Here is a 21,316-nt window from a genome sequence, read left to right as displayed (position 1 = left end):
TATGGGCGTCCTTCACAGAAAAACCAACGCCGTCAAATCCAACAATAAGTGGATTCTCACGAGTAAGATGACGAATGGAAACTAAGCTAGTGACTAGGCAAGGACATTAGACATAGTGATAGGTGTGGAACTACAAGGAAAACTAGCACTACCAACATGAGTGATAAGTAAAGAAGAACCGTTGCCAACGGTGATACAGGTGGGAGTGTTAACTGGAGTGCAAGAGGATAGGTTACCAGGATGAGATGTCATGTGTGCAGTAGCACCTGAGTCCATGTACCAGTCGCCTCCACCGCCAAAGTTGCTCGGTGACGGGGCAGAGTGGAGGGCGTCCAGGAGGGCACGGTCCCACAGTGCAGGTACCAGCGGTGGTGGCTGACCTCCATTAGGGCGGCGCCTGAGCGGGCGCGCCGTAGCCACCGAGGGGTGGTGGTGTAAGCGGAGCACCGTACGACTGGGTAGGGGGTGCCGATGAATGCCTGGTGGCCTGTGGGGCGGGGACCAAGGAGACCCGGTGCAGGGGCCCGCGGGACGGGCATGTGATAGGCGTGGATGACGCCCGTCCACGGGTTCTGCCCGACGGCCCACGGTGGAGGAGCCTGCTGATGGTGCCCCCCCCACACCTTGTGCCTGCTACTGCGGCCGCTGCTAGCAGCGGCCCCTGCCGCCCCGCCGAATGCGCCGGCCCCTGTCACCTTGTGGCTGCTGGGAAGGCGCGGGGGGTGCGGGCGGCAGCGGGAAGTAGCTGGCGGGCGCAGGTGACGCGGACCGATGAGGCGTGGCTGGTAGAGCAGGACCGCCGCGGGTGGTGCCGACGGTGAGGCTGGTGTGCCGGACCCGCTGCTTCAGCTTCGCCATCCGGCACTCCTCAAGTTTGAGGTACGCAACGACACGCTGAAAAGTAGGCTGCGGCAGCAGGGTGAGGTTGGACGCCGCATTGCCGAAGTCCTCATTAAGGCCGGCGGTGAGGGTGCTCAACATGAGGTCATCAGAGACCTTAGCGCAGATGTCGCGAAACTCGTCGGCGAGCATCTTGAGCCTCATGCAGTACTCATCGATGGTGGGGTTGTCCTGGTGACAGCCAAAGAACTCCTGTTGCAAGAAAACAAGGCGCTGAAGTTTGTTGTCGGTGAAGAGCGCGTTGATCTTGGCCCACACGGCGCAGGCATCGTCGTCCTCAGCGATATCCGTGTGGAAGATGTCCTTCGAGACGGTCTGGTAGAACCAACGGATGATTGTGGCCTCAATGGCGGACCACTCCGGATCGCCCCGCATGTACTCGCTGTCCACGGAACCGTCGATGTGCTCGGTGAGATTGTACTCACGGAAAATGAGGTTGAAGTAGGTCTTCCACGCGTAGTACGACGTGCTGGAGCTGTCGATACGGATAGGGACCCGGGCCTCGATGTTGAGGTCACGGATGGCGGCGACGGAGGGCTCGGGGCTGGCGAAGGGGTTCGACGAGCGGGTCGTGGAGGAGCCCGGAGAAAACATGGTTGCAGATAGGGTTAGGCTTTTGGGAGGAGGAGGAGGCAGCAGCGGGGAGGCGGCTGCGGGAGGGGCAGCGGGCGGCATGCAGCGGAGGAAGGCGCGACTGAGGAGGGCGGCGCGGCTGAGGGGCGAAAGTGGCGCACGAGGAGGCGGCGACGCGGGTGGAGGAGGGGCGTGGTAGGGTGCGGCAGCGGTGAGTGCGGCGGCGACGGCCCGTGCGAGGGGGCGCGGTGGCGGCGACGATGAACCCTAGGTTTGGACCGAAAATGATGATACCATGTAGACGGACAAGTTTGCAATACAATAATCATTATATTGATGGGGTGCTGGTGCACATATATATAAGTAGAGGGTAGGCCTCAACCTTAACTATACATGACTAGGAGGTGGGCCACAACACATAATACATGCAACACAAAATATAAACTCAACGGTCCCGAAGGGGCTCCAGCTCGAATCGGTGCTTGTAGTTGGTGCATAAGAGGGCGGCGGTGCTCCTGGCATGAGGAGGCTCTGGACCACGAAGACGACCGCCGCACGCCAACGGCAGCGGGGTGCATGCGTATTTTGGAGAGGGGCGACGCGGGGAGGAAGGGGAAAAGGGGTTAGGGTTTCGACCGAGGGGTGCGGGGGCAGCCTTATGCTTCATGTGAGCCGGGGGTGGTCAACATGTGTCATGTCACGATTATGGCTAGTGGATGGCCACCACGCCTTCCCTGCCTCCTATAGCGAGGAAGGAGAAGGCTGGTTGTGGGCTGAGCCGCAATGTGGCTGCATAGAGCCCAGTGGCACAGTAGGCCTTTGCTCTTTTTCTTTTTCTGTTTTTTCTTGTTTTACATTTTAATTTCACACTAAATGAACTTAGTTGACTATGAAACTTGGCCCATAAATATTAGGTAATGTTTTGAGCTAGCCCAGCAATTTTCAATTTATTTTGAAATGTTTAAGTATTTTTTTAAAATTTAATTAGCTCAAACTAATGCTGTTGGTCCTGTTTAAAATAGGTTAAGGGCATTTAAATATTTCAAATGATGTTGGTTCTTACATGAAAATTATTTGGTGAATATTTGCAACCCAACCAACATTTTTTTGTTTTATTGTTTGAAGAAATAATAAATTGACTTGCAATTTAAATTTGAATTTGATTTGAGTCAATATATTGAATGCCTAGCAAGAGTATGAACATCTAAATTTGACTTTCTAGAGTCACGAACGAAAGTAGATGAAATAAAGAGGGTCTTCCATAAACTAATCTCCTTAATGACTCCACCATAATCTTCACACGCTCCTTCATGAATGCGTTTGATCACTCTTGCGCAATCAGATGCCACCATCATTGTGTTGAACGCCAAGATCCTCCACGACTGACAGAGCCTCTCTACATGCTATTGCTTCCAAACTAGGTGGATCCATCATTCTCTAATAACAAATGACGACAATCCCATATAGGCACCCAAGTGATCCATGTACACTGCTGCGCCTGTACCAGAACCATCTTTACCTACTAAATAAAGCACACATTGATTCTGTCGGGTTTAACGCGTGCGGAGTTTTTTTTAGAAAAGTCTCTGTGATCGGTTCGGTCATGGGCCGCTAAAAATGTTGGACCTCACGATCTGCCCTCCCCTCCCTTCCGGCTACAACAAACACAATTTGTGCTAAAAAACCGCATTCAAATTAATAGCCCCACCTCGCCACTTTACATCAAACCCTTGCAATTTATATACGTTCGAAATTGCGAGAAGCAACAAGCTAACAGAAATAAGGTGAGATACGACCAATACAAAAAGTGAGGCGCATGAATAAGATTCAGAATATATTGGTGCCACCATGGATGGGTGCCCAACCATCCTAAAGAAGAGGATTGAGCCGATCTGAAGATTCAGAAGTTGATGAGAGAGAGAGGGAGAGTACAGAGATGGACTAGCTGCCAGGAGCCCATACGCCGCGCCGCGACCGGGCCGACGAACGCGACGTCTCCAATAACTACTGCGGGCCGAGCTCCTGCCGCGCCGCGACCGGGCCGACGAACGCGACGTCTCCAATCACTGCTGCGGGCCGAGCTCCTGCCCCTTGCCATGGGTCGGGCATGATCGCTAGCTCGGCCTTTGCTAGGCAGGCCGGTTTTGGGAACCTTCTAGAGGTGCCCAGCCGGTTTTTTCTGGTTTTGGGAAACTTCTAGAAGGTTCCTAATCCGGGTTTTTTTCTTGCTCTATTTTTTCGCTTTTCCGGTTTTTTTCTTTTCTCGCCTTTTTCACTTTTCTGTTTATTTTTCTTTTGTTTCTATTTCGTTTTTTCACTTTCCCTTTTTTTCTTTTATCATTTCCAATTCTATTGTTTTCTTCAATTTATTATTATTATTTAAAAAACATTGTGTTTTACTGTTTGTTCATAAATCCCAAAATTGTTCAGAATTTGAATCCCACAAAATGTTCCTGTTTTTCGAATTTTGTTCACGTATTAAAAATTGTTCGAGCATTTCAAAAAATGTTCAGGTTTCAAAATTGTTCAATGGGTTTTCAAATTTTCAAGAAATGATCACTTTTTTCAAAATTTGTTTGCTTTTATAATAAAAAATTGAAAATATGTTCACATTGTTAAATAAATGTTTGCATGTTCAAAAAAGTGTTCACAATTGGAAAATACGTTTTGAATTCGAAAAATGTAAAAAAAATAAAAAATGTTCGTTTTCTAAAGAATATAGAATTTCAAAATTTGTTTGCAATGTTCAAAAAATGTTCGCGATGTTCACTTTTTTCTGAAATTTGTACACAAATTCAAGATATGTTCAGGAGTTTTCTAAAAATACTGGTGGTTTTAAAGTTTTGAATCCCAAAAAATGTTCCTGTTTTTCAAATTTTGTTCACGGGTGAAAAATTGTTTGAGAATTTCAAAAAAAATCACGTTTCCAAATTGCTCAAGGGGTTTCCAAAATTTCAAGAAATTATCATTTTTTAAAAAATTTGTTCGCTTTTACAAAAAGGAAAATTGAAATTTCGTTCGCATTGTTAAAAAAATGTTCGCATGTTCAAAATAGTGTTCTCAATTGGAAAATATGTTCGGGATTTGAATAATGTGAACAATTTCAAAATTGTTCTTTTTCTAAACAATATTGAATTTCAAAGTTTGTTCAAAAAATGTTGGAACTTTGTAACATGTGTTCACGATTTTATTCGAACATATCTTTGTAACATTTTGCCAGAATTCGACACCTTTTAGAAATTCCAAGACATGTTCGAATAAAATCAAAGGTGTTGAATTCTGGCAAAATGGCTAGTTCTTAGATATTAGCGCTGGAAATTAGTCACTTAGGATTATTATGTCAGATGGCCATTGGGAGCACTTCATTATGGCGAGGTCTAGAGTTCAATTCCCTCTGTGGCTTGTTATTTTCCTTATTTTTGCTACAGTACCAGCGTGGCTTTCCATCTTGCTTTTTTTTGAGACAATCTCGCGAAACTTTATTAACCCGTCACAATGTTTACAGGGACGAAATGAAGATCTCCCAGCTGGCCTAACCACACATAGCGGCCAACCGCGAGGGAGAGAGAATGTTTCGCTAGATTGTGAGCTTCATAGTTTGAGCTCCTAAATTCATGACCTATGTTGCAAGTTTAAAAACTAGAAGAGTGTTCCAATATCTCCCGAAGGACAGCTCCATAAGTAGCTAGCTTGCCATCTTGCTTGATATAGCCAACACCCGCACCCGCACCCGCACCCATCTGCCATGGGCCGGCCCACTCGCTGCGTATCCCCTTTGTTGTGAAGCGACGTCCTTTTGCCGCAAAGTGCGGCGTATAGGAGCTCCCGGCAAGTGGGCCACGGCTGGCTGTGCTGCGCTGCTCCTCTATGTACTTTGTCTTTCCCTTTTTCATTTGGACATACAGAAAGAACTAAAAGAGAAGCACATGTAGTTTGGAAAAGATTTTTGAAGTGACAAAAATCCTCCTAGATTAATTTATATGTGGTTAATCCAGGTACATGGTGTCTGTTGATGATGGAAGAATTTGAATTCAAACCCATTAGAATTTAATTCAAATGGGTTAGAACTAAAGAGTTGGATTTAAGGTTTCCCAGTAATGAACACTAGATTCAAGAGGACGAATCTGTCAAGAAGCATGGCTGACGGCGAGTGGCCACCAAGACCACCACACCATGCACACATGCCACCATCTGCGTCAGCAATTGCCGACGGCTATGAGTGTGCGCATGAACATGAACATATGCTGATGGCGATGCGAGCCGAGCTGAACACAGACAAGAACAATATAAAACTCGCGGACGCTCACAAAACTGCCTCATGCGGATGAGAAAATTAACTACACTTTTGAAGGTTTTTTCTCTTACTGGAAAATAGTGCAAACAATCAAAACATCTTTCCAAAAAATAAAATTAGTTGCAAAAATTCTATACATATATGCTCTACATGAAAAAAAGTAGATATTTGAGTTTTAGTTTTATTTTTGCCACAAACATATTCATATTTCGAGTATAGTGACCAAGGAAGATCATGTAAATAAATAAGACTTCATTTTATAAAATTAAATAAACTAATAATGAGATTCTAAATACTGCTAGATTTTAAAAATAAGACTTCATTTTATAAAATTAAAACAATGAGATTTTAAATACTCCTACGAAAAAATGAATAAACTAACAACGAGATTTTAAAAATAAGACTTCATTTTATAATTTAAATAAACTAACAATGAGATTTTAAACTCCCCTAGATTTCAAAAACTTTTTTCTCCCGTTGCAACGCACGGGCCCTTTTGCTTGTGCAATACTGATGCATCCACATTGATTTTGAAACTTCCGACCATAGCTGGCTCTCCTTTTTTTAGTATATAAGTTTTTTTAAGTGAATTTGAGTATATAAGTGAACAAAAATTATCTTTTTTTAGGGCAATGAACAAAAAAAAATCAACCTGTTCCAAAACTGCACGAAGCGTGATTCTCCCGGCCCAGCCCGTGGCACAGTGCAGCCCACTCGTTGTCGGTGTTTCTTCTCCCCGGTTGCCACGCGGGCGACGGCCCAAATCATCCACCACCAGCCAGCCATTACTACCGTCTCGCTTCACCAGGCGAACCTCTAGGGTTCGTCACGATCCCCGTCGCCGCCCGCCGGATTCGATCGTCGGCAAGCCCCGCCGGATTCCCGACCGACGCCGGTGCTGCCGCCACTACTCCTCCCTCCCTCCCGTAATCCGACTCTCCGCCTCCGTATCCACCAGGCGCAGCCCCCGTCGACCCGCAGCAGATCCGCCGCCTCGAATCCCAAGGTACGGGCTCGAAATCAACCTCTGATGGACTCGAGCTGCTAGCTCGTTTCGTGAAATTCGTGCCGACCTAATCTAGGGTTCCATCGAAAATCCGCAGACGCGCGAGCTCGATGGGGAAGTCGGAGCCGGAGTGCGTCAACTCGTCGAACCCGGCCCACGAGTGCAACGACTACTGCCTCAACAAGATCGCCGAGGCCAAGCGCCGCCTCCTCGAAGAGCTCCCCGACTCGTGGAAGGGCCCCCCGGAGGACCGCACCGTGCACCCTGACTGCATCAACGCCTCCAACCCCTATCATGGCTGCTCCGAGTACTGCTTTAAGAAGATTGCCGACGCCAACGCAGGTATGGTCTTGCCTTTCAGTTTGTATTTTCGAACTCAACCAGAGCCGTCTGTGTACTTACAGTCTATTTGATTGACTTCTTGTTAGCCGCGGAGCGCGGGGAGTCAGAGAAGCCTGCTGGAGGTTCTGGCAAATCAGGAGTCGCTCCAGAGCAGGCTGATGGTGATGACGATTCTGGGCGGCAGGAGGACGCTGCCGCCGCGGATGAAGGTTACCCGCAGATGACAGAAAAGCAGAAGAAGTTGTTTGAGCTGCAGCTTAAGATGGTATGATGAACATCTGCGCCCTTCAGTTAACTAATTCAGCTGGTGCATCCGCGGTCTAGGATGTTTATCTCCTTCTTGTTCCGTGTGCTGCCAGAACGAAGCTAGGAAGGCGAATCAGCAGGCGATGGTTGCGGAGAAGAAGAGGATGGAGCCTCGTGGCGAGAGCAGAGGCGTATCTAAGGAGAAGTGGTTGGAAGACAGGAAAAAGAAGATTGGGAAGCTGCTTGATTCGAATGGCCTGGATATGTCAAAGTCTTACATGCTGGATACACAGGATATGGCAGAAGCAAAATACAAGAAGTGGGAGAAGGAACCTGCACCACATGGCTGGGATGGTGAGCTCATCTCCTAGCTTCATTTATTTTATTTTATCAGTGTGTAGTGATGGCTCACAGCTTCAGTAAATATATCTCCAAATCTATACTCTTTAAACTCCTGTGTTGCTATTGACCTATCTTATGATCAACTCGTTGTGCATATTTGAACACAATTTTGACTTGGTATGTTTCATTTTGATAATCACCCAGCTGTTTGTTACTAATCTTTGAGGCTTTGTTCTTTCTAAGCTTGCTAATGGGAAAAATCAAGAAACATTATCTGATACTACATGATTGCAAACTTATCCAATGTCCGGCGCAGTTCTATTCTCTTCTGCATTTATGTTGCAGTATATAATGTTTTTTACTTGGATAAACTTTTGGATGACCTCCCAGCTGTGTTTCGCTGACCTTTGAACCTTTGTTCCATCTAAGTTAGAGAATGGAAAACTTAAGGAACTTTACTATTACACTTTAACCAATGGTTGTTTTAGTTTATCCCGCATTTAATCAGTGAAGGCATAAATTTAATTTTTGTTTTTTGGAACTAACAGGTACTGTGAGTGCTGAGTTGTATGATTCTTGATAAAGTTGAGATTAGTATGTTCTACTAAATTAATTCAGAAGCTGTCTAGACCGTTACTTCTAACTTACCATTTTCAATAATTGTATAAAAGAAATGTAACATTTTTATTTGATAGTATCTTCTATGAAGCTGTATAGACAATTAAATACAAGGCATGTAACTTCTTTTTATTTAGAATCTCTTGTATGTATATGAATAAGGTGTTTCTGCTTGCAGTTTTCAACCAGAAAACCTTGTATGATGCATACAAGAAGAGGACCAAAAACATAGAAGTCGACATGGATGCATACAATAGAGCGAAAGAAACCGATCCTGAATTCTACCGTGAGGCTTCAAGTCTTCAATATGGGAAGGTACTGCCGTCGCACCAACTTCTATGTAATCTTGTATCTATTGTCCTTCTAGTAAGGGCCCCAAAGTCCTTGGCTGTTATTGATGCCTTACCTTCTGCACTGCACAGGTGTCTAGGGTGGCGGAACCAAACATCGACAGAATGGTCAATGAGCTCAAGGAGCGGGACGAGAAGCGGAAGGCGTTCAGCAGGAGGCGCAAGTTCAACGAAGACAAGGACGTTGACTCGATCAACGACCGGAATGAGCACTTCAACAAGAAGATCGAGAGGGCCTTTGGCAAATACACGCTCGAGATCAAGAACAACTTGGAAAGAGGGACCGCCTTGCCAGACTAATGTTCTGGCGATTGGAGTCGTCCACTCAACTGGGGGTGCTGTTTCCCCCCTGGTTTCTTTGCTTGTAACCTGTGTTCAGAATTTATTTTCTGATGAAGTGTAAGAAAGTGAAACCTGGATGTAATGTAATGATGATGCTGTGACTGATAACATGTACAAACAGTTCTGTATCCAAAGTGAGCGTTTGGCTCCAATCTTGCCATTACTAAACATTGTTTTTTGCATATTGCTAACATACTCACATATATCATCTTAAATTACATGAAAGATACATTCATATCTTTTTCCTGTACCTGTGAAACGCCTTGTTTCAAGTATGAAGTGCATGTTTTGATTCTTTCCCTTTTTTGTGTCGTTTGGCTATGAATTTTGCCACCTCCCTGGCGTTCTTGTTGACCTGTGATGTTGTACACTTCTAAGAGTTCAGCTTCCATGAAGGCCTGCACATTTCTATGCCAAACCATGGGAAAGCACCTGTTCAGAGGACGCTGCGAAGGATGAAGGCCACGGAGCACAGCCCAAGCATAATGAGTTCAAGAACAACCTGGAAAGAAAGTGAGTGTTAGCAATATGTGTTAAAAGAAGTTACCAGCTGTTGCTTTAGTTCTGATGTGTCTTTTATAAAGAAAGAAAGTGACCACATGAGGGGGTATGCTAGTAGTTATTGTCTTCTTTGGGCTAGGTTAGATGGAGTAGATGGGTCGAGGTGCCAAGAAATGTTGCCACTTACATAAAAATATGTGTTGTGTTGTATTAACGAGCTGCTCGTGAAACTCGTTAGCTTGCTCACTAAACTCGTTAATGAGCTGAAATTTATGCTTGGCTCTGTTCATTAGGAAACGAACTACGAGCTTAACAAGCCTAGATACCGAGTGTTCATTAAGCTTGAGCGACGAGCTTTTGCTCGAGCCCTAAAGGTCGCCAAGCTCACGAAATTCCAACGCTTGAGTCAAAATGTGTGAATTGTGATGGTGTCCCAACTTCCAACTAACCTGACTGTACTTGCTGAATGACCCTGCCCTCTTTCTGGAGAGCCTGCTCCTGGGTTGCGCCGACTACTTTCTGAATTCATGTGTGTTTTGTGCGTGGGACGTCGTTGTTTGGAAGGAAGAAAGCTCCTGCTTAGGCTTTATCAGCCGCGGTCCTTGTCATTTCAGATCCTGTGGTGTAAAGGTGTACTTAGTTTTAGATACATGTCATCAAAATGAATAAAAGGAAACGTATTTAGACGTATTTTAGTTTTAGATACATCTCTTTTTGTCCATTTTGATGACAAGTATTTTCGGACGGAGGGAGCAGTAGTTATCAGAAATGGACATTCGACAGTGTCATTGATGTCATGCGCAAGGTTGGCAGTGGAGAGCTTCTCCCAGAGGTCGGCAAAACTGTACCCGTACTCGCATCATCTTCTACTCTTCCTCTGCAACTTCTTCCCGTATCGGCTGTAAGTGCAGATCCCTCTTGCCGCTGCACGGCAACACTTGTGCAAGGGCTGTCTGCATTTTGGGATCATCGACCAGGCCCAGGTAATTCTAATGCTTCACCGTGCGCCAACATCCAACTAACCAGATCAACTGTGCTGTACTTGCCGAACGAACTGTGACTGTTCATCGCTGACGCCGACCCATGTCGGCTCGCTTTCCTCTTATGGAGCATCCGTGGCCACGCTTCATTCCTACTCCACCTCCGAATCCACATGCGCGCTGCCTGGACGTCGTTGTTTCGTTTGGAAGGAAGAAGTATGCATACTGACCGACTGTATCAGGCGTGGTCCTTGTCGTTGGAGATTAAAGGTGTGAAGGCGTAGTTATTAGCACGGCAATGTTGATGCAGGTTCTGTCTGTCGCTGATGATTGGACTGGACTGGAGCAAGGTCTCCTTGTAGCACAGGATTGGAGAGGCAGCGTGTGTTGATGGTTTCTTCAGCTCGGCACGGGGCTGCTCCTGCTCGTCGGTGCTGCTGTCACGGCAGCTACAGCCTACAGCAATGGTTTTTTGCTGTGGAAATACAGTCACACGCGCCTAAGGCCTAACCAACCGCACCGATGAGCAGAGCAGTTGATGGAAAGGGAAGCATGCACCTGCAGTCTTGTTTCATTGCCTTTTAGGAGCAGGAGGTTAGCCGGTGACGGCATCGATCCACCAACACCCGGCCGTTAATGGAGGCTGAGCAGGGCAAGCCTTTTCGCTGTTGTAACTGAGTGCCTCTCAGGCTCAGACAAAACACTTTTCTTGAAAAGGACAAAAGACACTAATCAAGCAGTTTAATGAATTCATTAACCCAAAGACACTAATCAAGCAGTTTAATGCATGAATTCATTAACTCAAAGGCACTAATCAAGCAGTTTAATGAATTCATTAACCCAAAGGCGGAACAAAAGCCTCCTCTCTACTACCCTATTTTATCTTGACATAGAGCCTATCCACATCACCACTATGCCACATCGGCACCAAGTTAATTCTTCTAGCCATCCGATTTAAGGCATGCGGTTAGGTTCCTGTGGCAACGATGACGGGGTGCAAACGATATCGGAGACGTGGCATTGGTTGGGGAGTCGGCTTTTCTCCGGCGTGCCCGTCAAATGGCCTCGGCTGTTTGTTGTTGTGAAGTCGGAACTGCAGTGGAGGGGCCTGGTGTCGTACGCCCGTTCGGTGATCTTCCATGGCTCCGACTTGCCTAGTTCTCCTTCGTAGTTTCTCCATCGAAGTCGGAGCTATGTGGTCTTTGTCGCGGGTGGATGGCAATCCGTCATGAGAGTGTAGTGATGATCTGTAGTCAATAGGGTTTTTTTGTGAGTCAATTACATCGGTGGTGCTAGAACTAGGCGCAAACCGTCACTTTACTTGTAAGACTTGTGGCCTACATCGAAGTTGTGCAAAAACTTGGCTTGGGCGTGCAAATATGATGCTAATCACGTTTGTAGACGCCGGGACTGGTGACAAGGCAAGCCAGCGTGGCTTAGGGCCCATCGTCGGTGACTGCATGGTGAAGGGGGACGAGTGGCGCACTCTTTTTGCCAAAAAAACCTTGGCTTTTTTATTTTTGCTCTCAGGTGTACAGTAATTTATATGTGTGGCATCGGATGGGTCCCATCTGTCAAGGAAAAATCACAAAAATTATAATAAAATTAGAAATAGCACAGCGTGGGATTCAAACCAAGGAGCAAGGTTTAAACAACATGCGCAGCTAGCCAGCAGAACAAAACTAACTTCAAGACATTTAAGCATACGCAAATTTATATCTTTTAGCGAAGTAATGTAAGTAGACTAAAAAGAAGAGCTAAGAAACGTAAATTAAGAAATTTAATCTAGAAAAAAGTTTACGACCGTGGGGTCTCATGTCTTTACAATTTATATGTCTATATTAGAACATGTGGGCTGCAATTTATGTCAGTTTTTTTTTTCATTTTCCGAAATTTGTAAAAGAATAATATGTAAATTCTACTCACTCCGATCCGAAATAAGTGTCACGGTTTCGAATTAAGATTTATTCAAACTTAGTTCAAAGCTGCGACGCTTATTATTGAATGAACGGAGTAATAAATAAAAGAAACTAGACAAAAGTGACCACCTATCAATTTTTTTAGAAAATAATCAAATTAAATTATGAATTATTTGTAAACAATTAAAAGTGTTTGCATATTAAATAAAGTATTATTGTCATTTTTGAAAATACAAATATTTAAACAAATTATCATAGAATTTTAGAAAAACATGTTCTTAATAAAATTTCATGTTTTATATAAAACTGATCATGCTTTAATTTCTTTTATGTTGTTTCAAAAGTGTTTATGCATTTCAGTAAATTTGTGTGTTTTCGAAAAAAAATATGTTTTTTAAATAAATATAGATATATGTCTGGAAAACAATATGAGCCTAGTGTACCCTCAGACTGCAGATTCTCAAATCAATACATATATACAATTATAATTTAGTTTTTTAATTTGAGAAAAGAAAAAGGAAAAATAACATGTTTTAAATGAGGCGCACTAACTGTAGTCTGTTTTAGCCCAGCAGGCATTGTGTTGTAGACATAAGGATTGAGATCCTCTCTAGCCATCAAAGTTCCATTGTTTGTATTGGTATGTCGTCTTGCCGGTATCTCTTAGGTCGCTGGTTCAACTATCCTACGGCTGTATCATTTTTTCCCGAATTAAATTGTTTAGTTTATGTTATTTAGCCAAAAGATATATAGGTTTAATATCCATGCAGAACATCAAATTTTATCTTGGTATGTTGGCTAGCCATGCGCGCCTCTTAGAGCATCTATGCCCGAGCGCCTCAAACGTAGGGGCTGCCCACCCGGTCACTAACCGCTCACGAAAATCTGATCTCAAACGGGCATCAAACGTCCGGGTTGACCGACACCCTTCATATCTAGCCCAAATATGTGACGGATATGAGGCGGTCCGGACGCGTCCAGCACGTCATCCTGGCCCACCCGACCCCACAAATATCCTCATCCGGAGAACCTTAGACACCAGTCAATATGAACTCCATTTCACTCTCCTCTTTGTCCACTCCACTTCCGATCCCCTCCCCTCCGATCCGATAACCGGCGACGGAAGCAGCCGTGGCTCCTATTCAGAATCCGACGGCTCGAACATCGACGTGGAGTAGGTGGCCCTCCGCATCGCATTGAGGAGGTCACTGCTCGAGCAAGGCGGCCCCGGTAGCGGCGGATGTTCTTCCTCAACGCCGCGCAGCTTCGGCAGCTCGGCTCCGCCAGGTACGTGGCCCACCTCCACCACCCTCTTGTCAAGAAGTGGTACCCGGCCACCGCTGGGTCCTCCTGCCCGCGCCAGGGCCGGTGCGCACGAGGATGCCCAAATCCGAGGCACGTGCAGCCCAGCGTGAGTGGCAACGGGTGAGGGAGAGGGGGGAATCGATGTCCCGGCTCCATTAACGCGCCGGTCGATCCCGAGGTCGCACTCCTTGCGTCGGTCCTCCGCCGCTCTCTGACGACGGCAGAGACAGATGCGCCGCGTGTCTGCCGCAAGAATGCCAAGGTGCCCCGACTCACCATCGAGTTGTTGGAGCGTGAGGCAAACAATGAGGCGGCGGCGAAGGGGAAGGCGGCTCGCCATGCGAAGGAGCAGAACCGCCTGCCCCGCAGGCTGTTGGGAATGTGGTGCATCTCTGACTCCGACATGACGGACGGCTCCACCTCCAGCTCCAGCTCCGATGACGATGCACCTCAGCACACTGAGGCCTACAGCCGCGCCGACGACCGCAAGGGCAAGGGGACGGCGAGGAAATGGTGATTTCCTCCGCCCTTCCCCATTCTGTTCATATTTAACTAAGTTCTAAGTTGTTTATAATATGGATTTGCTGATGAACTATGCTCGTTTTGTCCGGCGATGCAATGTTGATCCAATGAACTAGGATGTTTTACAGAGCGTTGCATGGATTGTATGGTTTTGAGGGTTCGGATATGAGGAACGCGGGTTTGGAAGCCAACAAATGATGCATGTCCGGTCAGTGCTCCCGGACGCGCCCGAGCGCGTTCGTGGGCGTTTGAGGGCCTGGATTTGCAACCTGCGGTTGTAGATGCTCTTAGACCAAGGGCACTAGTTCGAATCCCACCGCGGCCTATTTTTCATTCTCTTATAGATTTATGATGTTTCGCTGACAAGTTGGATCCACCCGATGCCATACAAGCAAATTGATGTACACTTGACAGTGGCCTTTAGGTGAGAAAAAATAATATCCGAGCGGTTTTTGGTGAAAAAACACGTCACCCACCCCCTTCACCAGGCAGTCACTGACGGTGGGCCCTAAGCCACCCTGACTTGCCTGGTCATCGGCCCCGTGCCCCGGCATATACGAACACGATTAGCACCGCATTTGCATGTCGAAAGCAAGTTTTTGCACCATTCTGATGCACACCACAAATTCTAGCATTAAAGTGATTATTTCCACCAAATTCTAGCATCACCGGTGTAATTGACTCTTTGTTTATCTTCGGATTCACCCCATATTGTTCCACACAGCTCTTAAGGTGACCTCAGGCATGACCGAACCCGCGCAGCACTCGGCGTCGCGGTCGCGGTCGCGGCGGCCGTCCCAATTAACGCGGAACCTTTTCGGCCAGCAGCCAAACCTTTTGGGAATTCGCCCGGCCCAAACTGTCCCGTCGCCGATAACCGGACGATATGATGGCCTCCCTCCCGACCCACATGCGCGCGTCTCCGACGGGTTGGGCAAAGAGCGGTCGCCGTCTCTCTCCGGCCGGCCATTCACTCGCCGTCGCCCCCGCCCCGTCCCTCTCGCCGGCCTTTTCCCCGAACCCTTTTCACCCCCGTTACTTGGCCCCGAGGGAAAAGGCGCCAACAGCACCGGAAAAATGCCCGCATTGATTGGACCCGCGAGATCCTGCCGCGGGCATACGCCACCTTTCGAGTCCCTCGCCGTTTGGAGACTAGCGGCCGGCCGGGCCCGTGGAGAGAAGAATCGTCCGCGGCGGACATGAAAGGAACGGGAATATGCAAAGCTGGTGTGTGATCTTGGGCACGACTACGTTGCGCGGATACTTCAGAAATTGCGCGTATCCAGCCGGATACTGCCCCGATACTCGGATACTGCCCCGATACTTCCTGATACGTATCCCGTAAGTATCCCTCGAAATTTTGATTTAAAAAAAGAAAATAATGTTTGATACTCCTAGGATACTTCTGCGATACGATTTGGATACCTGAAACCCCTTGTTCGACGTGAAATCCCCTCAATAATAAAGGCACACCTTTGAAGATTCCCAACATGGGCGTGAGTTCATGTGAAAACATGTATGTCAATGTTTTTTATTCAATTGAAAGGTGAGCAAGAGAGAGTCGATGCATTGATTGAAACAACAAACCTAGTCAAATCTCACTGCCAATTAATGGAAGTGGACTAAGTGCAAGAAAAGAAAGGGGTAATCGTATTGAGGCATGCTTTGATCTAGAAGCTCCTTAATTTTTTTCTTCATATTTGTAATAATTAATATATGTAACATCTATACATAAACGTATCCCCGTATCCATGTTTTTAGAAAATTGACGTATCGGGCGTATCCCTGTATCGTGTATCCGATACGTATCCAAGTATCCGTGCAACGTACGGCACGAGGGTTCATTGAGGAGGTAACGGCGTGCATGGGCCGTGTTATTATGGGTGGATTAATGGGTTCGATGGGACGTGGCGATGGCGGCGGGTGTGGCCGGGGAATCAAACCGGAAAGCTGTGGAGTGGCGGCGATCCCGCTGTGCGGCCAAGGCCGGGCGGAGAAAATATCTAGTACCAGGTTTGCGTGGCGGGACTTCTCCGGCGACCGCGCGCCACCGGATGTCGGGAAAGCGCCGGCTCGAAGCGGAACAGGGTACCAGCATTGGGTTTAACGGATCTGTCCTGGGTTTAACAGAAAATTAGCAGTCTAACTCATTCAGTTCCCTTCCAAGTGTATGTGCTGGAGTAGTATCTCTGAAAGAAAAGGAACCGGAAAAAAAATCTCGAATCCTGCTTTTGCTATATGGACAGAGAGGACCAGAGGATCAGTACAGAAGAACGCAAGAATCAAAAACTGGAAATCTAGCGTCTACCCCTCGAAAATCAAAATCTCGAAATCCACTCCTAAAATGAACATGTACTACGACATAGGAGTACTGCACAAGGCGGTGCCGATGCGGATTCGCCGCAGCAAGAAGAGAAGACGAACCAAAGGGAGAGCCTTTTGTTTTTCTAGTTTGTTTGTACTTTGTACAGTGGCGGGAAAGGAGGGAGGAAGCCTACTCGGGGCGCGTCATCCTGGGCAGCACGTGCAGCGACACCACCCGCCGCCCGGCCGGCGCCTCCACCTCCCACATGCGCGGCGGCGCCGGCGTCGTGGAGCCCCTCATCCTCCCCTTGGGCGTCACGTCCACGACCACCACCTTCGCGCCGCCGTCGGCCACTACGCACACCCTTCCGCCGCCCGCGGCCATCTCCGCCGCGCCCTTGAGCCGCCCCGCCTCCGCGACCGTCGTCCACCGGTCGGATCCCCAGTCGTAGGCGTTGAGCGCGCCGCGCTCCTCGTCCACGACGAAGATCGTGTCGCCGCTGTCCGGGGACGCCGCGGCGGGGCCCTTCCACCCGGCCAGCATGCCGGGCGGCATGTCTTCCCACCGCCCGGCCACGAGGTCGAACACCGCGCCCTCCTTGGCGCCGCTGCCGCGTAGGTTGACCATGCAGACCTTCCCGCCCGAGCACACGGCCTCGGCCGCGTCCCGGCTGAACCGCCCGTCCCGCAGCGGCGGGAGCGGCTCCCACGGCGCGGACGGCGTGGCGGGGTCCCACGTCGCCCCGGAGCGCGCGACGGCGAGGTCGTAGCCGGCGCCCACGCCGCCCGCGACGAACACGCGCCCCCGCGCCGCGCCCGCCGCACACCACCTGCGCGGGGCGAGCGGGACCCGCGGGCCGACCTGCCATCGCGGCCCGGGCGCGGCGGCCGGGTCGAAGACGAGCGGGCGGCACAGCGCCGGGTGGAGCGACTGCGTGGACCCCGCGACGAGGACGAGCTGCCCCGCCGCGGCCACGGACTGGAGCGGCAGCCGGCGGGAGAGGAACGACGGGTGGCAGAGCGTCGGGGGCGGCGACGGCATAGGCGGCGCCGGCAGACAGTCCCACCGCGCGGCGATCGGGTCGTAGGCAGCGAAGGACGCCCCGCCGTTGCCGGCGTCCTCAAGCAGTGCGTACAGGGACAGGAACGGCGGGAACGACGGCGCGTAGAGGAGGCGGCGCCACGGGCGGCAGACAGCGTGCATCAGGCGCGGCGGGAGCGTCGAGAGGCAGAGCTGCGCGAGGTGGTCGGGCAGCCCCGGGAGCAGCGGCTGCGACTGCGACTGCGACGTCGTCGTCGCCGCGTCGGCAGCAGCGGCAGCCTCGTCGTGCCTCTCCATGGGCGCCGGCGCCGCCGCGCGGAGCCGCTTGGCCTCGCGACAGGAAGCGGAGGAGGAGGGGTTGCTGCAGGGGCGCTTGGCCAGCGCGGGTGCAGCCATGGCCGCGGAGGCGAGAGGCGCTACTAGTAGCAGGCCGCTGGCCGCGCCTTCTTGCTTGTGCGAGCACGGCGACCCTACACTAAACTATGCCGGGTGCGTGCGTGTGCATGCGCTGGGCGTTGTGGGCGGCAATTAATCCGGAAAGGCGCGGGGCAGCGGCAGAGGAGGAAGAGGGACACGGCTATCCCATATGGGGGTGGAGGACGATGATGCTCGCTCGCACTGCTGCTGCTGTGCGGTGGTATATGCAGTGCGGTTGCGTGGTGCTGTGGCGTGGGAGACTGGCAGCCAACAAGCAGCAGGCGGGCGCCGGCACGGCCGGGTGTCGGGTCGGCGGTCTGTTGTCTGGCTTGCCGGCCGCGAATTCCTGAGGCTGCAGGACGAGGCCGGCCTTTTCGCGGTTTTTTTTACGTGATAATACGTGTCTCATTCATACGTGACTTGTACTTTGTTTTTTATGGCCTTTTCGCGGTTGCCTGCCGCCTACCTACGGTCCACGCGGTGGCTGGCGACAGTACGTACGTACACGGCCCGTGCTCCATGTACTATATTTTTTTATGCAGAAAAAAGTACTAGTCGTGCTGCGTTGGGATCATGTAACGATAGATCTGTTTGAAACGGTAAACGAAAAGGATCATGAAATGAATTTTATATGATTAGGAATTTCTAAAGAAAACTTTCATTCCACCAAAACTTATTAGTGGATGTGTTTATTTGTGTGTATTGATGTTGGCTATGCGCATTCTAAATTTCTAGTTATGTAGAGGTTGGATGTGTGTTTATTGTGTTTGTATATCCTTATGCTTCATTGTTAGTTAATAAAATCCATCCTTTATTAAAAAATATCTTATTAATGGATTACCCTAAGAAATATCTTAGGTAGATATTTTTCCATGTGATATGGAATACTCTTTCATCTAAACTCCCGTAGTATTCTAATTTTATAGAATAATACTACAAGAGGACGTGTCATTTAATCATGTGTTTTTTCTATTACCATGTTTTGAGAAAGTTGTGAATCAAAGAAGTTCTAGGTACATGTGCTACCGTTGTTGGCTAAGGGCATTTCCAACGCGGATCATCATTCCGCGAGTAAATGTTTAGATCGAACGATTCTGGCACATTTAACCATCCAGCGCGGCTCATCAAATCCGTCTGGGGGATTCCGCCACGTCGGACTTTGACACCCCCGCCTCACCCGAAGACCTCGTTTTTTGGTACATCCCTCCTCATGTGGTTGTATCCACGCTCCCGAAGACCGACATCGATGTAGTACCACCCCAGACGCCGCCCAGGCTTTGTCGAACCTCCGCCGCTCCACCTAGGCGCTTGCCTGCCTTGGCCTACACCTTCGTATCCAGATCTGTCCACCGACCAAGTACCCTCTGCCACTGTCGACGCCATCCACGTCCGACACTACGCTGAACAATTGTTCGGCAAATGCCATAGGAAAAAAAGACGTTCACGTTGTTTACTTTGAAGAAAACACGGTGGATTTAAATGAGGAGTACTTCTACGCCGTGTTCATGGATTCGTATTCATCAGATGAGGATGAAACAACGAGGATGAGGGCGATTTTGAGAGAAACGAAGAATGCCGAGGAGCATGTTCTCAACTACATTCAATAAAGGGGTACCGAGTGTTGAATCGAAACAGGGTAGATGCGCATATGATGTTGTGCGACGACTACTTTATCCCCGATGCGCTATCGAGCCATATTTTTGACGTAATTTCGGATATGGCACATTTGTTCGGACGCACCTAGCAAGGTGTCAGGGCATATGATGATTACTTAAAGTTCAAGAACGATGTCATTGGCCACATTGGGTTCTCTAGTTAATAGAATTGCACGACTGGCATGAGGATGCTTGCCCTTGCGAAGGATATCGATCGGTCCTCGTCATGAAAATATATGGGCCTAGCTTCTGCCCTAGCCGAAAAGAATGGGAGAGTGAGCCATTCATACTGAAAAGAGTGATTCATTTTTGAAGTACATACAATTCAGAAGAAAAAGTACCTATGGATGTCTGGGAGCACATGCCTCGTTTCCATGGTCAGATTTGCTACTACAATGGTCAAGGTGTTTGGGCCGGAGAACTTGAGAGAACCACATGCCGCAGACCCAACAATGCTCAAGGCACTTGCAGAATCAAGAAGATTTTCAGGTATGATTGGATCCCTGGATTGCATGTATTGAAAATGGAAGAACTGTCCCATGACCAACAAAGGCAATACTAGGGCCATTGTAAAAAACACTATCATTCGTGAAGCAATTACATCACAAAACCTCTGAATTTGGCACTCCTTTGGCAATGCCAGGATCTCACAATTACATGAACATGTTGTGGTCTACGTGGTGGATGTTTGGACCCCACAAACCTCCCCCAACTTTGCTATTGGTATGTGGATTTCGGACGTCCGAGCCATGCCGCGGACATTTGATGCACGGTGGTGAATGATCAGAATTTCAAGATCTAGACATTTGGGGGCTTTTTGATGAACCGCGTTCGAGTTGCCCTTAAGCCACTGAATTTAGCAAAAGTTTGCTTAACCAACGAACCTTCAACGTGTAAAGCTAGACGTCATCCACTTGCATAGTTGCTTGTCTGTTTGCTAGTACTAGCATTTTCGTAGGTTAGCTGGTGAGCGGCGTCAATCCAGAACCCCATTTATGGAAAAGAGCCCTTTCCAGGGCTAGCTATTTTGTGCAATGTCCCAACTTTGCTACTGGTATGTGGATTTCGGATGTCCAAACCACGTCGCGGACATTTGATGCACGTTGGTGAATGATTAAAATGTTAAGATCTAGCCATTTAGGGGCGTTTTGGTGAACCGTGTTCGAGTCTCCCTAAGAGCATCTACAACCAGACTTTGCAAATCCGGTCCCACAAACGCCTGCGGACGCGCCCGGGCGCATCCACGGATACTGATTGGTCATGCCTCAAATAATGCAATCCACATACAGATACCTCAAATTAGAAACCTCAAGTCCATATTATTACATGCAACATAGCGTTCTTTAAGCAGAGCTCGTCCAGTCGCCGACTACGTTCCCTAGAGTTTTGGCCCGGTCACCAGCAAGGTAGAGTAGGGCATGGGACACGAGCCGGCTCACGGGACTCAAGGCGCAGTCGTCTCCCATGCCCTACTCTTCCTCGTTGGAGCCTAGAACCCGTTGGGTGCCGATGGACGTTAGATCGATGATGGATCCGTCCTAGCACGAGCCGCCGATGTCCACCATGATGCGGTTGCGGCGCCCGGACTGCTGCACCATACAGGGCGCCGGAGAATGCGACTCCGCCTCGCCAACATCCACCGTCGCGAGGGCTGCCGC

The 21,316-nt window shown here is 48.7% G+C and overlaps 2 protein-coding genes across 2 annotated transcripts; one reads left to right on the top strand and one right to left on the bottom strand.

Moving 5' to 3' along the window:
* Nucleotides 1–6,527: 6,527 nt before the first annotated feature.
* Nucleotides 6,528–9,195, top strand: LOC119337120 (pre-mRNA-splicing factor syf2-like). The gene is made up of 6 exons (XM_037609231.1): nucleotides 6,528–6,773; nucleotides 6,871–7,115; nucleotides 7,202–7,380; nucleotides 7,475–7,715; nucleotides 8,500–8,636; nucleotides 8,744–9,195. Exons 2-6 carry the CDS (start codon nucleotides 6,884–6,886, stop codon nucleotides 8,969–8,971), a joined length of 1,017 nt encoding a protein of 338 aa, XP_037465128.1. The 5' UTR covers nucleotides 6,528–6,773; nucleotides 6,871–6,883; the 3' UTR covers nucleotides 8,972–9,195.
* Nucleotides 9,196–16,442: 7,247 nt separating this feature from the next.
* On the bottom strand, nucleotides 16,443–18,275 carry LOC119335335 (F-box/kelch-repeat protein SKIP25-like). The gene has a single exon (XM_037607465.1). It carries the CDS (start codon nucleotides 17,980–17,982, stop codon nucleotides 16,735–16,737), a length of 1,248 nt encoding a protein of 415 aa, XP_037463362.1. The 5' UTR covers nucleotides 17,983–18,275; the 3' UTR covers nucleotides 16,443–16,734.
* Between the last annotated feature and the right edge of the window lie 3,041 nt (nucleotides 18,276–21,316).

Source organism: Triticum dicoccoides, chromosome 7B (assembly GCF_002162155.2).
Source record: "Triticum dicoccoides isolate Atlit2015 ecotype Zavitan chromosome 7B, WEW_v2.0, whole genome shotgun sequence".
Taxonomy (NCBI): domain Eukaryota; kingdom Viridiplantae; phylum Streptophyta; class Magnoliopsida; order Poales; family Poaceae; genus Triticum; species Triticum dicoccoides.
The sequence above is the reverse complement of the archived record's forward strand: the minus strand, read 5'-3'. Positions and strand labels throughout refer to the sequence as shown.

Bases quoted from the DNA above. Each gene is read 5' to 3' on its own strand.
- LOC119335335 (XM_037607465.1), bottom strand. From the start codon at position 17,982: ATGGCTGCACCCGCGCTGGCCAAGCGCCCCTGCAGCAACCCCTCCTCC.
- LOC119337120 (XM_037609231.1), top strand. From the start codon at position 6,884: ATGGGGAAGTCGGAGCCGGAGTGCGTCAACTCGTCGAACCCGGCCCAC. The intron at 7,116-7,201 runs GTATGGTCTTGC...ACTTCTTGTTAG, and splicing joins GATTGCCGACGCCAACGCAG to CCGCGGAGCGCGGGGAGTCA. The intron at 7,716-8,499 runs GTGAGCTCATCT...TTCTGCTTGCAG, and splicing joins TGCACCACATGGCTGGGATG to TTTTCAACCAGAAAACCTTG.